At 39.0% G+C, this 14,555-nt stretch overlaps 1 protein-coding gene across 2 annotated transcripts in view; it reads right to left on the reverse strand.

Moving 5' to 3' along the window:
- Positions 1–975: 975 nt before the first annotated feature.
- gosr1 (golgi SNAP receptor complex member 1) overlaps positions 976–14,555 on the reverse strand; it is a 95,754-nt gene continuing 82,174 nt past the window's right edge. For both annotated transcript variants that reach the window (XM_048557398.2, XM_048557397.2), the window contains exons 9-10: positions 4,607–4,689; positions 976–3,045 (exon numbers count right to left, since the gene is read on the reverse strand). In XM_048557398.2, coding sequence (XP_048413355.1) covers positions 2,921–3,045; positions 4,607–4,689 — 208 coding nt within the window. In that variant the 3' untranslated portion in view covers positions 976–2,920. The remainder of the gene's footprint in view (positions 3,046–4,606; positions 4,690–14,555) is intronic.

The following is a 14,555-nucleotide window of genomic DNA, read 5'->3' on the forward strand; positions in this document are numbered from 1 at the left end:
CACAATGGGAAAAAGGACAGAGGAGAAGGGTAGGAATAATTTTTGGGAAACAATATCCAGTGAACATTTTATAAGCAAACTGGATTTCTTCAGACAGAGAATAATGTTCCGATAATTTATGCTATTCTTTACAACTGAATATTTACAAAATCTTCCTCAGAAAAATTATGAAGCAGAAAATGCACTCTCATCTTCTCATGATTTAGTCTGAATAACACTGCATGTGAAACTACAGTGAGCTGCTTCTGGATGCTGAATCTGCACGGTTTGGAATCAATTGCACGCCTTCATTTGTAGCTGGAGTTAGATGGAATGCAGGTAAAAGGTACTGTTAACATCCACGGTGCGGTAGTTGGGAAAATGCATACATAAACAACAGGATAGACAGAGGAGCAGTGGATGTGAACACACTTCCTCATACCTCCTTGGCACAAATAAATCAGTAGAAAATTTTCCAAGGATCAATTATAAAGTTTGGCATGCAATAAAATGGACCAGAATGCAAAGTGCTAAGAGCAAGGAGGTAGAAAGAGTTTGAATCTTTTCTACAGGAGAAATGATCAAACAAAATAGAAAGACTAAGCCTGGAGTCAGAGCGAGGGTTATTCCTAAACCAATTAAAATGACTAACTAGATTACTCCGCTTGATTTTAACAAAGACATCCTAAACTGACCAACAGTAGCCAGACTGGGCTCCATGGAACACATTCTGGGTTAATGATGAATGGTCAAACACAGACCCAGAGAAACAGGCTGCCTGGATTACACCTTTTTCTTGAGCAGCAAAGACTGAGCAGAGACTGAGACATGGCAGTTGAGAATTGTAAGGACAGTGGTTGCATCTGATGTAATTGAGTGAAATTTTCTGAAAAGAATGAGAGTTATTACAGTAATTAACATGACTATGAAACTCCATTTAAATCAAACAACAATTTCAGGTTCTTGCAGATAATGGCAATACACCAGCAAACAGGATCACTTAGGTTTCTAATTTATTAACAAATTACATACACAGTCAGAGCTCCTCTGTACAATGCAGGAAATGCACATTAGCAGAGAAAAAAATATTTTACAAGGTTATTAAAATCTACATGAACAAAAGGGCAGTAGGAGAAGGGTTGTGGGGGGGTGAATTTTCTGAAAAACAAGTAGATCTTTGACATCAAAAGCTTTGAGTAGATTAACAAACACAGCAGCTGTGTGACCACTATCTTACAGCAGAAATGCACCTTCTACATGGATCAATTCAACTGCATGGTAAACAAAAATCCAGCTAAGGAACTGAACAATATGAATTCAAATGATCCAGTTAGCCAGTCAACTTTTGCTTGCCATAGTGTCAAGTTAATTCAGGAAAGATGCCAGGGTAAATAGATCATAGCCTGTATGCAAAAACAGTGAAATGTACAAAAGAAGTGTTATTTCTTTCCAAACACACTATTGGAATGATTCATATTTCCAAGCATCAAGTTTTGTACCTGCATGAATTCCAAACCACAACATTCAAATTAGTTACCTCAATCTGAGGAATTGAAACTGACAAGGTTGTCATATACTCTGGAAATCATTAGGGAGGCCACAGTTAGTGGTTTGTGAATAAATGTATAGTGATTTAAACAAATAATGGGATAAAGGGCAAATCCCAACCATAATGCAAGTATCTGAAAACAAAACACAAAAAAGTATTCTCCATTCACTGCAGTGCTGGTTTTTAGTACAGATACTCTAAAATTTTACTTTTTTTTTTAAAGTAGGCTTTGGCAATAGTATTTTTTGCAGAGAGTTCCAAATGTTTCAATATACTGCACCTACATATATTAAAAAAGGATTGCGATTACTTGGTTTATGTGGGGTGTGGCTTCAGAAACCTGTTCTAATATATTGCTATAGTTTGCCAATGTCACAGAATAGTTTGATATAAATAAACATTGTGCACGGCCACATAACAATTTAAAAATTCTGCCAGATTAATAAAACTTTGGAAAATTGATAAACAACCAAAAACTTATCACTGAATGGATGTCTAGCTTTTTTAAAATTTTCCTTTTGTTTTCACTTCAGTACTTCTACATATTTCCAAGAGAATGGCTAAGTGTGGTATTCGCTTCTTGGTCTTGGCAAAGGCTGCTCTGCAACTAAATCAGTTGAATCAAAACCATTCATCTGAGTAAACCAGAAAATACTCCGGCAACATCCTGGAGAGAGAAGAGAGCTGATGTTTCAGCTGGCAACCATTCATTGGAACTGACTATAATGAAAAGTCATTCACCTGACACTACTTTTGTTTTCCTCTCTGCAGATGCTGCTGGGCCTAGGTATTTTTACATTTTATGGTTTTATTTCAGATTTCCAGTTTTCAGAACATTTGGCTTTTGCACTTATCTGGGTGAGAGCAGACAATGGACATGCAAAGCCATAGAAAATAGCAAAACCGTGACTTACACAGAATACGAATATACAAATGTCCTGCAGGACCACAGTGTACAAAAGTAATTTTATGTACACATTACATATGTTCTTGAAAATACACAAGTCAATGCATCAAGATATATGATTCAAAGAGCTGATTTCTTTCTAATTTGGTCTTTGTAATTGCTCAGAAATGATACAGTAACTTTCAGTCTGGATAACTGAGATGGAGAAAGAAGTGTTAACAGACCACATTCTAATGCATTCTTTCACAAAATGTAATGAGCTATATTTCAAAATTATATATTCCATGAGCATAATTAAAAATCTGAGGTTTAACATTTTATCATAAACCAATCACAACTGTAGCCCGCAGGAATCTCTTTTAAAGTATTCCAGTGTAACCTAAATCCATCATACTCACAATCCAGCCAATATATGCAGGTCCACAAGCTCCCCATCACATTCTCCTCAGTGCTTTGCAGCTGTGGAGATATCTTATGGAAATGCATCAGTGAAAAGCATACAGTAGTAATAGGATAGTACAAATGCCAATGACACCTCCCAAGATTAACGTGTCTCTGCGTTTTCTCAAATTTATCCTCTGAACCAGGTTGTTAATGGCAGGAAATCGGTCTGAAATTTTTGTTAAAGAATTTGAAATAATTTTGTTTTCAATTCGTTATAAAGACATTCTAACACTAAACAATAGGCTTTTAGCCAGTCAACCCTGTTTTCTCTCATTTTCTGAAAGGTACAGATTCCTTGATTGGGGTACAGCTGCATGGATATCAAGCATTCTCTGATGTGACGGCACTTCAGATGTCAGACTGGACGTTTAAGGACCCGCGGCTATTTGGCTGAATGAGGATCCAATTCAAAATATCCTTGCCTAATGTCTTATTCTGATCCTTCCAAGAGGAAGAGGAAGAGGGAATCCTGGTTTGTTTACATGTTTCTGATAATGAGCACCGAGGCCAACTGGATGTCCTAGTGACAACTCACTCGAGATTAGCTAATTTATCATGAACAGAGACTGAATAGCAAACATTACTGATTCATAAGGCTCAATTCATTTCATTGGATAATTTGAATGGATAACCCACAAACTGATTGTACACTTGCTTTTATCTAGAACCACATTGCAACTTGTTTTAAGCCAGAGCTAATTTCACTACTCACTCTACAATATGCATCACAATTAAATGAATTAACAATTTAAGATAATTGGTGACGAGCTGCAGGTTTCGAAAGGTGAGAACATTCCTATGTCTCCAACCCTAGATTTTCATGTAAAGCTCTAACTTATAGAAAAATTGTGTAGCGAACTTACTCATTCAATAGCAATTGCTCAAGCAACTTTCACTTAACAATTTGCTCCAGATCCTGCCAGTCTGGGCTTGTAAAGAACACATCGGCCCTCTAAATGACACAGAATAGTTTAAGAGCCCATCACATTGTCGCAGGTCTGAAGACACATATCAGCCAGACTAGGCAAGAATGGCAGACTTTCCTCCTAATGGCATTTACGAACTAAATGTCTTTTTGAACAATCTAGTAGTTTCAGATCACCATTACTGACAGTTACTCATTATTTCAGTTTTATTCAATTGAATTTAAATTCCCCAAATGCCATGTGGGATCTGAACTCTCATATTCAGATTATTAGTCCAAGTCTCTAACTTACTAACTCAGTAAAATTAGGGATTGACTATAGAGTTTAAAAAAAACTAAAGAAAGCTTTTGCATCATTGTTAGAATAATTATGGTATTTAACATCTATATCCAAAACCTACAAAACTGGAACACTGCATAGTAAAAATTATTAGTTGATATACTCTTCAAAAGTTCTCTTTTACATATTTTTTCTCAGCTAAAAGATTGACATCTCTGGAAACTTGTACTTTGTGAATGATCTACTCCAACTTGTCCTGGAAGTTCAATACTTTGCATTAAATTCTATTAATTCTTTATGTTCAACTAAATTAGTTACTATGCCGACTGAGCAGTTTTGCAGTTTGATGTATCACAGCTTTGCTGTGGAAGAGAGTTTAACAAATTTTACAACAGTTTCCCACCTAAGAAACTCCAGACAAACTTGTGTCCACTAGCCTGTTCTGTCGTATTTACTTTCTAATTTATTGTTACATTGACACAAAGTGAAAGAATGTAAAACAAAATGTTTTAAAAAGGATACTGGCCAAGGAGTTCACTCTACTTTGTATTGACTTCAGCATTCCTCGTTGTGATGTCACATTTTCTTTTGTTGCCATAGCAATGCTGAAGAAAGAAAGCACATCATATCATTACTAACAACAGCTCGCTTAGCCTGCTGCAATTTCTGAGCTGACTAGACAGAAAATCAAAATATACGCTGTAGTCTGTTTCTTTGATAAATATGACACACACTAGTGCACTAGGTATTCCCAGAGCTGTTCACTTTTCCAACTTCTCCCAATTAATCTTCATCCTTCTTTATCTTTACTTAGCTCTCGGTTCCTGCGCCAGTGTACAAAATGTGCAGACTCAGTACTTTTTTTTTTCTACGTTCACAATCTACATTTAACCATGGTTAAAATCCAATGGGATTAGTAATATGATGAAGGCAAAACTGGAAAATTCTCGACACCAGCTAGTGTGTCTGCAATGAGTTACAAAGCAATTTGACAACTCATAACAGTGGTGCATTTATTGTTTTATGTCTAAAATGATGACAACTTCACTCTACCTTCTCACTACATCTGTTCTTTACTATCATGATGCCACCTATGTACCTCTGACTCTGTGCTAGGACTTCAACTATTTGGAGTTATTTACAACTTACAAAAATGAAATTGAAAGCTATGCATTTAAATTTTACTGAAATGCAAATATGGGCATCATTACAAGCAGATGGAAGCATAAAGTTAAAAATACTATTAGATTAAACGAATGTAGAAAACTGGGCAAATAGATTTCACGGCAGCTAAATGTCAGATTATCCATTTTGGACATTATTTAATCTTTCTTTATGTACTTCCTAAATGATAATGAACTGGGAACAGTGGTGATCCAAAGAGACTTGGGGTCCAAACAGATTGGTATTTAATAGTCATGAATAGGTAGAGAAAGTAATTAAAAAGAATAATGGGATGCTGACCTTCTCAACTCGAGGGCTAGAATACATTGAAGTAGAAATCAAGTAACACAAATTCCTGATTACACCACACCTGGAGTAATGTGGAGCTATTGAGTTACCACACCTTCAGGATATATTGGCCATGGAGGAAGTGCCTGTAGGCTTGCCAGAATGACAACTGGTCTCCAAGGGTAGGTCAAAAAGAGATTACACATCAATTATGCTTTTGCTCCTCGAACTTTGAAAGCAAGAAGTGATTTGAGTTAGTAAATGAGACACATGGGACAGGTAGAAACTATTTATGCTGGCTGAGTTAGGGACTAGGAGACAGTCTAAAATTACAGCCATTTCTTTCAGGAGTGAAATGAAGAAATACTTCTGTGCCCAAAGTATGCTGGATGTTTGAAACGCTACGTTGCAGATGGAAACTGATAGATCAACTGTGAACTTTACATCCAAGACCGATAGATTTTTGTTATTCCAAGATATTTAAAGGAAATGGGGCATGTGGGATAAATACATTTAGGCTGCAAATCGCCCACAATCTCAGTGAATGGTGGAAAGGTTTGAGGAGAAAATTTGTCTAGGCCTGTTCCAAAACACACACTAACAAATTTTAAAACCCCTTCACAATTTGATGGTTGGGGTGGGAGTTTGTGTGGGACACACTTCATTCTTCCACGAACAGTTACTACAGTCAGTCATTCCACTACAGACATTCACTAAATAAAGATGAGGTTCCGTGTTAAGGAGAGCAGGAATCCAAAGGAGAGTAAGATACACTCCTGATGGCTGATTACACATCTGCACTGCAGACATCTACGGGAAGTTTTTGTCTACTTACCACTTATTAAGTCCAGACTTGTGGCAATGTTCCCCAATTTGTTACCATTCAAGATCCCGTGAGATTAGGGATGGGACAGGGGGAGCACGATTGATGAAGTGCATGTACAGAATGAGCTGCCAGAGTAAGAGGTGGAGACGGGTACCATTACAACATTTAATAGGGGCACCTGAATGGATATATGAACTGGAAGGGTTTAGAGGGATATGGACCAAATGGTTAGCAAATGGGACCAGGTTGGATTGGGATGTCTGGCCAGCACAGACATGTGGGACCAAAGGGTCTGCATCCATGCTTGTACGACTCTCCTCCTTTATTCACCCACTTGGTTGGTTGGTTGCAACAAGGTTATTTTAAAAGCAATTCTTTTCATTTTGTGGATTACTTTCTTGGAAAGCAAACTTATGCTACAAAAGGAGCCAACTTAGCCAAGGTTTCATGAATTTACAAAGTCTGTGTTTTTAACTTCTAGATTGAAGAAGCAATATTGCTGCAATGCACACGCATTACAAATGAGAAGACTTCAAAATAAAGTTAAAAATAGATCTTCAGATCAGTCTGAGAGCGGGGGAGGGAAGGGGGGAGGGAGGGAGACTGAGTGAGTGAGGAAAAAGAGGAATAAAAAGACAGACTCTTCCTTTCGTTACCTGTGGTGCAGGGACTGGCTGTTCTCAAACCAAGGCTTCCACAGCAGCCTAACAACAACACACAGACTAATGCTGAAGTTCTCTTTTAACCCCTTTTTATATATTCCTAGAAGGGGAAACCACAAAAATGTCGGCAGGAGCTCTCTGCTTGAGGTGCTATAAAGTATGTTGCATATTTAGCTGTATGTAAATTATAAATATTGAATGTTATTATTGTGTGTTAAATTACTTGACCAAATGATCTTTACACTTCCACACCAGGACAAGCTGAAAACATCTTTTAGATCAGCTCACACCTAAACATTTTGCACCTGAAACCTGATAAAAATGAATTAAGTGCTCAACTATTTACCAAAAACAAAGATAGAAGCAAAAGTAAAATGAAAATGAAAAACCAAGAGACAGAATAAAGAAAGGGAACGCACCAAGTATGTGTTAAGATGAGGTTATTACTACAGAAATACACTGGTGTGTAATTGCGATACTTGTATCAAATTCAGCTCCATGCAAGCTGAGAATTTAAACAGGTACCTGCTCAGGAACTGTCAACAATGTCTCTGGCATTACTTAAATTTAACTAAGTTCCTTAGCTACCAGCAGAGTTGACACATAATCACTATTTTTGGTGTACACGTTTTGCATGAGCAAATTGTTACATTTGTATACAGTTGTAGTTAGTTACCTAGTTCCCAAAAGTCAATATTTTTGTCTATCTATCCAATCTAAAATTGATTGAAACAATTACATACAGTCAGTCAACAAACCTGGAAGTAAATCCATGAACTCAACTGTTTTAAATCTCTTCTGTTTGACTTCATATCTGTCATTCCTCATTCCTAGAAACAATTTGTTTCTATCTACACATTAATTTGTTTTTATAATATCTCAGCAACAATCAACCTTTTTTAAAGCAATAATCTTCAGATGGAAATATCGGTTGATTTTATTCAGTACTTAATAAAATAAATCTATTTGAATTTAGACAAATTATTTTAGAAAAAGGAAACATTAAAGTAGCACAATATGAATTAAAAGTGTAAGACTTTGGAAATGAACTGTAATTGTCCATGTGCACTTAACTTTCCAACCGCTTGTTTGAAACTGCCAGTGGCATGTACAGTTTTACTCAAGTATAAAGTCCATCTCCCTGCTATAACTAATAATTCCATTATACGCTCTCCAGGAACACCAGGAGCTTCTTATTGTTACTTGAAATTTAAAAAAGCACTCTTGTTGATTAAAATCTTAAACTAAAATATGCAATTTGCTCAGGAACTTTTATTACAGTTAATAACACATGTCTCTGCCATTATTTCTCAAATCAACCTTAACTACTGTAGGTACCTTAACTAACCGTTGCCTTTCAAGACAACTTATTCTGTAGTCTTTCCTTACGAAATATAATGACTTATACTGTAAATGGTATCAGGAATTCCCGAGTATTCTTAAGTGTTTGCCAGCTGCTAGAAATCAAAGGTCAGCCTGCTGGAGTTTCCCTATACAAATTTCTCTTATTATAACGATTATAGAGCTTACCATAAACTACTACTAGGTCCATAGCATTTGTCAGTCATTATTATATTGAAACTAACTCCATGTGTTTGAACCGGAAGTGTTGGAACTTTGTCACAGATTTACTGCGGAGAATCTCAAACTGCATTTCAGGTGATTCTAAGTCGTGGGTCAGTGTGCTGGTACTGTGGAAACTGTCCACACACAATGTGCAGCAGTTTCGGAAGTAAAGTAAAAAGCCTGTATAGTAACAGAGTTAATCACAGTGGGAGGTGGTATGCAGCATAATCACTGCCGAAGACAAAATCAGCCAAGTGGGCCTTTCAGAGTTTGTACAGTTCTATGCAGAGAAAAAAAAAGCATGCCTAGGAGAGGAGGTCAGATTTGGGAATGGATAACATTCTTAGACCTTGAAGAGACAAGTTTAAGGTGGGTCAGAAATCTGCAAGGTCAGAGGATCAAGAATGAAGGATAAAGAGAAGGGGTGCAGGGGAAAGTGCAAGTCGATAAGACGAAGTGTGCATCTTTACACTACTTCAGTGCACTAAATTTTGATTTAACTTTCTGAACATCTTTTTCAAATAATTGACTTTTAAAAATGATTTATATCCATATGTTAAAACTAAGAACCTACAGCGTTGAGCAGTAAATCATCTAGTTACAGGCAAGCAATTATTGGATGACTGACAAATAGCTACCTAGCAGTTTTAAATCTTGTTCAAAGACTCAGTGAAGCCATTCTTTTTTTTTAGCTAAAAGGAATACTTTGAGATTGCACGGTCCTGACAACGCATATTCCTCATTTTACACATACATCATTGTCTTCAGTTACCCAAGTGGGTTACTCAAATTAAAAGCCAAATTTTGCTACATTTGTCAAAACTAAAGATTGACTACCAAATGCGGCAGTCAAAACAAATGCCCTCATATTCAACCCTTAATCAAGGAAAAACTACTTGAAGGATGCCATCCAAAAATGGAAAGGCTCTATCTAATAAATGGATATTTGAAATTCAAACTCAAAAATGATCACAGACTCTGTGTTGGAATTGAATGGCAACATTATACAGAGCCAGAACATTTTTACTCAAGCACATGCTTGAACATGGGCAAATCTGTTCAAGAGAAACCACTCAGCCTTCTGGAGAATCAGAAACAGAAATTGCTGGAAAGGCTCAGCGGGTCTGGCAGCATTTATACAGAGAACTCAGAGTTAATGTTTTGGGTCAAATGACCCTTCCTCAGAACAGTTTTCTTGTTCTTTTTTCAGGAGTTTCAGAATGATCACAACAACAAAAGTGGCCATACCATCCATTAGGTTTGCACCAGTTCGTTGCAGGGACAACTCAGATGGTTACGCACGGTTCGCAATAAACAACTGCACCTCCCAGTCGCGAACCATTTCAACTCCCCCTCCCATTCCTTAGACGATATGTCCATCCTGGGCCTCCTGCAGTGCCATAATGATGCCACCCATAGGATGCAGGAACAGCAACTCATATTCCGCTTGGGAACCCTGCAGCCCAATTGTATCAATGTGGATTTCACCAGCTTCAAAATCTCCCCTCCCCCCACTGCATCCCAAACCAGCCCAGCTCGTCCCCGCATGCCTAACCTGTTCTTCCTCTCACCCATCCCTTCCTCCCACCTCAAGCTGCATCTCCATTTCCTACCTACCAACCTTATCCCGCCCCCTTGACCTGTCCGTCCTCCCCTGACTGGCCTATCCCCTCCCTACCCATACTTTCCTCCACCTATCTTCTCCTCTATCCATCTTCAGTCCGCCTCCCCCTCTCTCCCTATTTATTTCAGAATCCTCTCCCTATTCCCCCATTTCTGATGAAGGGTCCAGGCCCAAAACGTCAGCTTTTGTGCTCCTGAGATGCTGCTGGGCCTGCTGTGTTCATCCAGCTCCACACTTTGTTATCTTGGAGTCTCCAGCATCTGCAGTTCCCATTATCTCTAGTTCCACTTGCCTGCTTTTTTCACTGCAGCCCCACAAATCTTCTCTCCTCAGTTGCTTATCCATTTCCCTTTTAAAAGTCATTATGAAATCTGCGTCCACCACGCACTCGGAGTGAATTCTAGGTTCTGACCCCTCATTGTGTAAAAGCTTCTCTCAAGTTTCCTTTGGTACTTTTGTCAATTACTTCACAACTGTGCCCCCTCTGGTCTTGACCTTTCCACCAATGGGAACTATTCCTCTTCATCTGTTCTCTCCGGATCTCACAAGTTTGATTATTCGATACAATCACTTCTCAACTCTGTATGCCCAAAGGATATTGCCCAGTTCTCCAGTTTCACCATATGACTTAAGGTCATTCATCCTAGAACCATGCTGTAAATCTGTTCTGCACTCTTTGTAAAGTATTCAAAATTTTATATAAAAACAATAGGAGTAGAAGGAACACAGAGCCTATTGAGCTGGCTTCACCATTCAACTTGATGATTAGTCTCTTGCCTCAACTCTCAGGCATTGCAAAGAGGGTGGAAAGGAGAAAGCAGCAAAGGATGGGTCAGGCAATGGGGAAAGGAGGAGGAGAAGAAGCTGGGACAAGAGGTTAGTGTGGTGATGACAAGAAGAGGCCAAAAGGTGGTGAGGTGAGGCGGAGGGGGAAGAGGTGGAAACAGGCAGGGAAGGCAGAAGTAAGGGGTCACAAGGCAGGGGTAGGGGAAGGCTGCAATGGGGTGCACAGCACAGGAAAGGGGAGGCTGCAAACATGGGACAAAAAGAGGGGGAGAAATACTGCGACCAACAAAAGAAAGGAATGTGGCAAAGGTGAGGCTGCAAAGTTCAGTGGATACGAAGGGAGGCTGCACATTTAAATCTACCAACAAAACGACGGTCAGCCAACAAAGAACCAAGAAAACTTGAAATCACTAAGGCACTGAATTTTCTGCAAACGAATGTGCATTCTTGAGTTTAACGCTGCATATGTTCAGGAGCTACTACATGGAAAAATGCAACAGATGCTATAATAACAAACATTTTCTCAATTGTTCAGTTTAAAGCTGAGATTGAGATGCAATAAAACAGACAGACAATCTTCCTGCTGTATGTCTGTGGTATAGAAATATATTAACCATGACTTCACCAGTCTGTGGAATGTACGTTTAACAAAGTCTTTTTGTTTAGGAGGGGCTTAGTTACTTTCAGAAAAGTTTTTATTGTCAAGTTATGACTCGTCTTGAACCAATTTAAATACCGGTGTTTAAGAAATTAATGTTTTTCACGCATGTTACGGCTTTGAGCTTAATGCAGGAGTGTTTTCTTTAAAATATTGATGAATTATTCTAATCTGCTTCTGTGCAAGCCAAATACATCAATAATAATACAGAATATGTTATTACAATAAATTAGTTAGAATTAAAACAATTAAACAGAAAACCTCAAAAAAAATGCCTTTGGAGCAAAGTAAAATAAATGTGCCCTAAATATATATAAGAGAATGTTTGGAAAAACATATTTCTAAAACAAAAATGCAAACAGTTCTATTACTGCAGTACAATTCTTAATACTAGAATTCAAGATCTCCAAGTATTGGAGCTGTTCCAAATTTCAAGTATTGTCAAGATAATGAATTCAGTTTCTTGATTAATCAGATGATAAATGTCTTCCATTTATGGTTTAACTATGGAAAACTTTCAGGAAAAAAGTGTTCCCAAAAGAGGTCACAATCATTTCATTAATGGCTATGATTACTTTCTGGTCAGGTCAGCAACAAAACAATAATATAAACACAGCAATCTCAAGGTGAGAGATAATGGGAACTGCAGACGCTGGAGATTCCAAGATAATAAAATGTGAGGCTGGATGAACACAGCAGGCCAAGCAGCATCTCAGGAGCACAAAAGCTGACGTTTCGGGCCTAGACCCTTCATCAGAGAGGGGGATGGGGGGAGGGAACTGGAATAAATAGGGAGAGAGGGGGAGGCGGACCGAAGATGGAGAGTAAAGAAGATAGGTGGAGAGGGTGTAGGTGGGGAGGTAGGGAGGGGATAGGTCAGTCCAGGGAAGACGGACAGGTCAAGGAGGTGGGATGAGGTTAGTAGGTAGCTGGGGGTGCGGCTTGGGGTGGGAGGAAGGGATGGGTGAGAGGAAGAACCGGTTAGGGAGGCAGAGACAGGTTGGACTGGTTTTGGGATGCAGTGGGTGGGGGGGAAGAGCTGGGCTGGTTGTGTGGTGCAGTGGGGGGAGGGGATGAACTGGGCTGGTTTAGGGATGCAGTGGGGGAAGGGGAGATTTTGAAACTGGTGAAGTCCACATTGATACCATATGGCTGCAGGGTTCCCAGGCGGAATATGAGTTGCTGTTCCTGCAACCTTCGGGTGGCATCATTGTGGCAGTGCAGGAGGCCCATGATGGACATGTCATCAAGAGAATGGGAGGGGGAGTGGAAATGGTTTGCGACTGGGAGGTGAGGTCTTTTTATGGCAATAACATGCCCATTGGGATGAACAATGGCACAATCTTTCACTTCTCCAAGTTACAATGGTATTAGTTCAGTACCAAAATGCTAATAGCTTATTAACAATCATTATTTTAGATTTGTGATGCAGAAATTTGGAATGAGAATGTTAAAAGAACCTGGGTTAAAACCAGTGAATTTGCTTGAGTCTGAATAGGGTACAGGTGCCTTTTCTGGGCTGTAGAACTATGACGTTAAGGTCAATGTTCAGAATTGTTAATGCTCCAATACATTTCCTACACTGCACAGTGCTGTCTTGACAAACAAGAAGCAAAGCTTTTTCCATAAGCCTGCAATTTTTTTTTTAGTTGGAGCAGTACAGCTAATAATAGTGACATTTTTACAGGCAAGCAAATGCAAGGAAAAACCAGAAACTTTCATGAGTATCTCTGAGTCGGTGGAGAAGGAAAACAGTTCATGAAGAATAACGTAAATAAACGAATATCAGTACACAGACTATAGAAACAATGCTTTCAGCCAAATTAGTCTATTCCAGTGTTTACGTTCCACACAAGCTGCCTCTCACCCTCCTTGATCTAATACCTAATCCTAAGTATGCAGCAACTGTGAGACAAGACCTTACAAATTCCTGATATTTAACAAAAGCTGTTGGGGAAACTCAAATCTGAAGAACGGTTCACAGACGAAACGTCAGCTTTCCTGCTCCTCTGATGCTGTTTGGCCTGCTGTGTTCATCCAGCTCCATACCTTGTTGTTATCAAGGAAACTGGGTTTCCTGCCCAATGGCAATGTGCATTATACCAATAAAAGCAATACCCTGTTCAAAATGCAATTTGGATTATTTCAATTGACCGAAAAGTGATAAACTGTGGTGAAGGTACCTGCATAAACTCAGTAGTGAGAGAATTGTATAAAAATAAATAGCAATGTCTATTCGGAAATCAGAGTCCAGGTCAACTTTAACACCACAGGATTGAAACAAAATTTATCACACCAATCTTTTACTCCTCAAAAATAGTACAAGTTGGCGAAACATGTGTTGTTATATATCAGAAGGCATGGTCATCCAGACTGAAGCTTAAGTGTATGCAAAGTGCTCCCTCAGCAAAACAGGAAAGACCATCAGAGGCTGAGGGGTAGCCCTTAGAGGTTTATAAAATCATGAAAGGCATGGAGAGGGTAAATAGCCAACGTCTTTTTTTAGGGTAGGGGAGTCCAAAACTAAAGGGAATAGATTTAAATTCAGAGGGAAAGAGACTTAAAAAGGGCCTAAGGGGTAACTTTGCAGGGGGTGGTGGTGCATGCAAGGAGCTGCCAAAGGAAGTGGTGGAGATGGGTACAATTACAATATTTAAAAGACATCTGGATGGGTATATTAATACGGTGGTACAGTGGCTCAGTGATTAGCACTGCTGCCTCATAGTGCCAGGGTCCCAGATTTGATTCCACCCTTGGGTAACTGTCTGTATGGAGTTTGCACATTCTCCCCATGTCTGTGTGGGTTTCCTCTGGGTACTCTGGTTTCCTCCCACAGTTCAAAGATGTCCAGGTTAGGTGGATTGGCCATGCTAAATTGTCCACAGTGTCAAGGAATA

Source organism: Stegostoma tigrinum, chromosome 27, assembly GCF_030684315.1.
Source record: "Stegostoma tigrinum isolate sSteTig4 chromosome 27, sSteTig4.hap1, whole genome shotgun sequence".
Classification (NCBI taxonomy): Eukaryota; Metazoa; Chordata; class Chondrichthyes; order Orectolobiformes; family Stegostomatidae; genus Stegostoma; species Stegostoma tigrinum.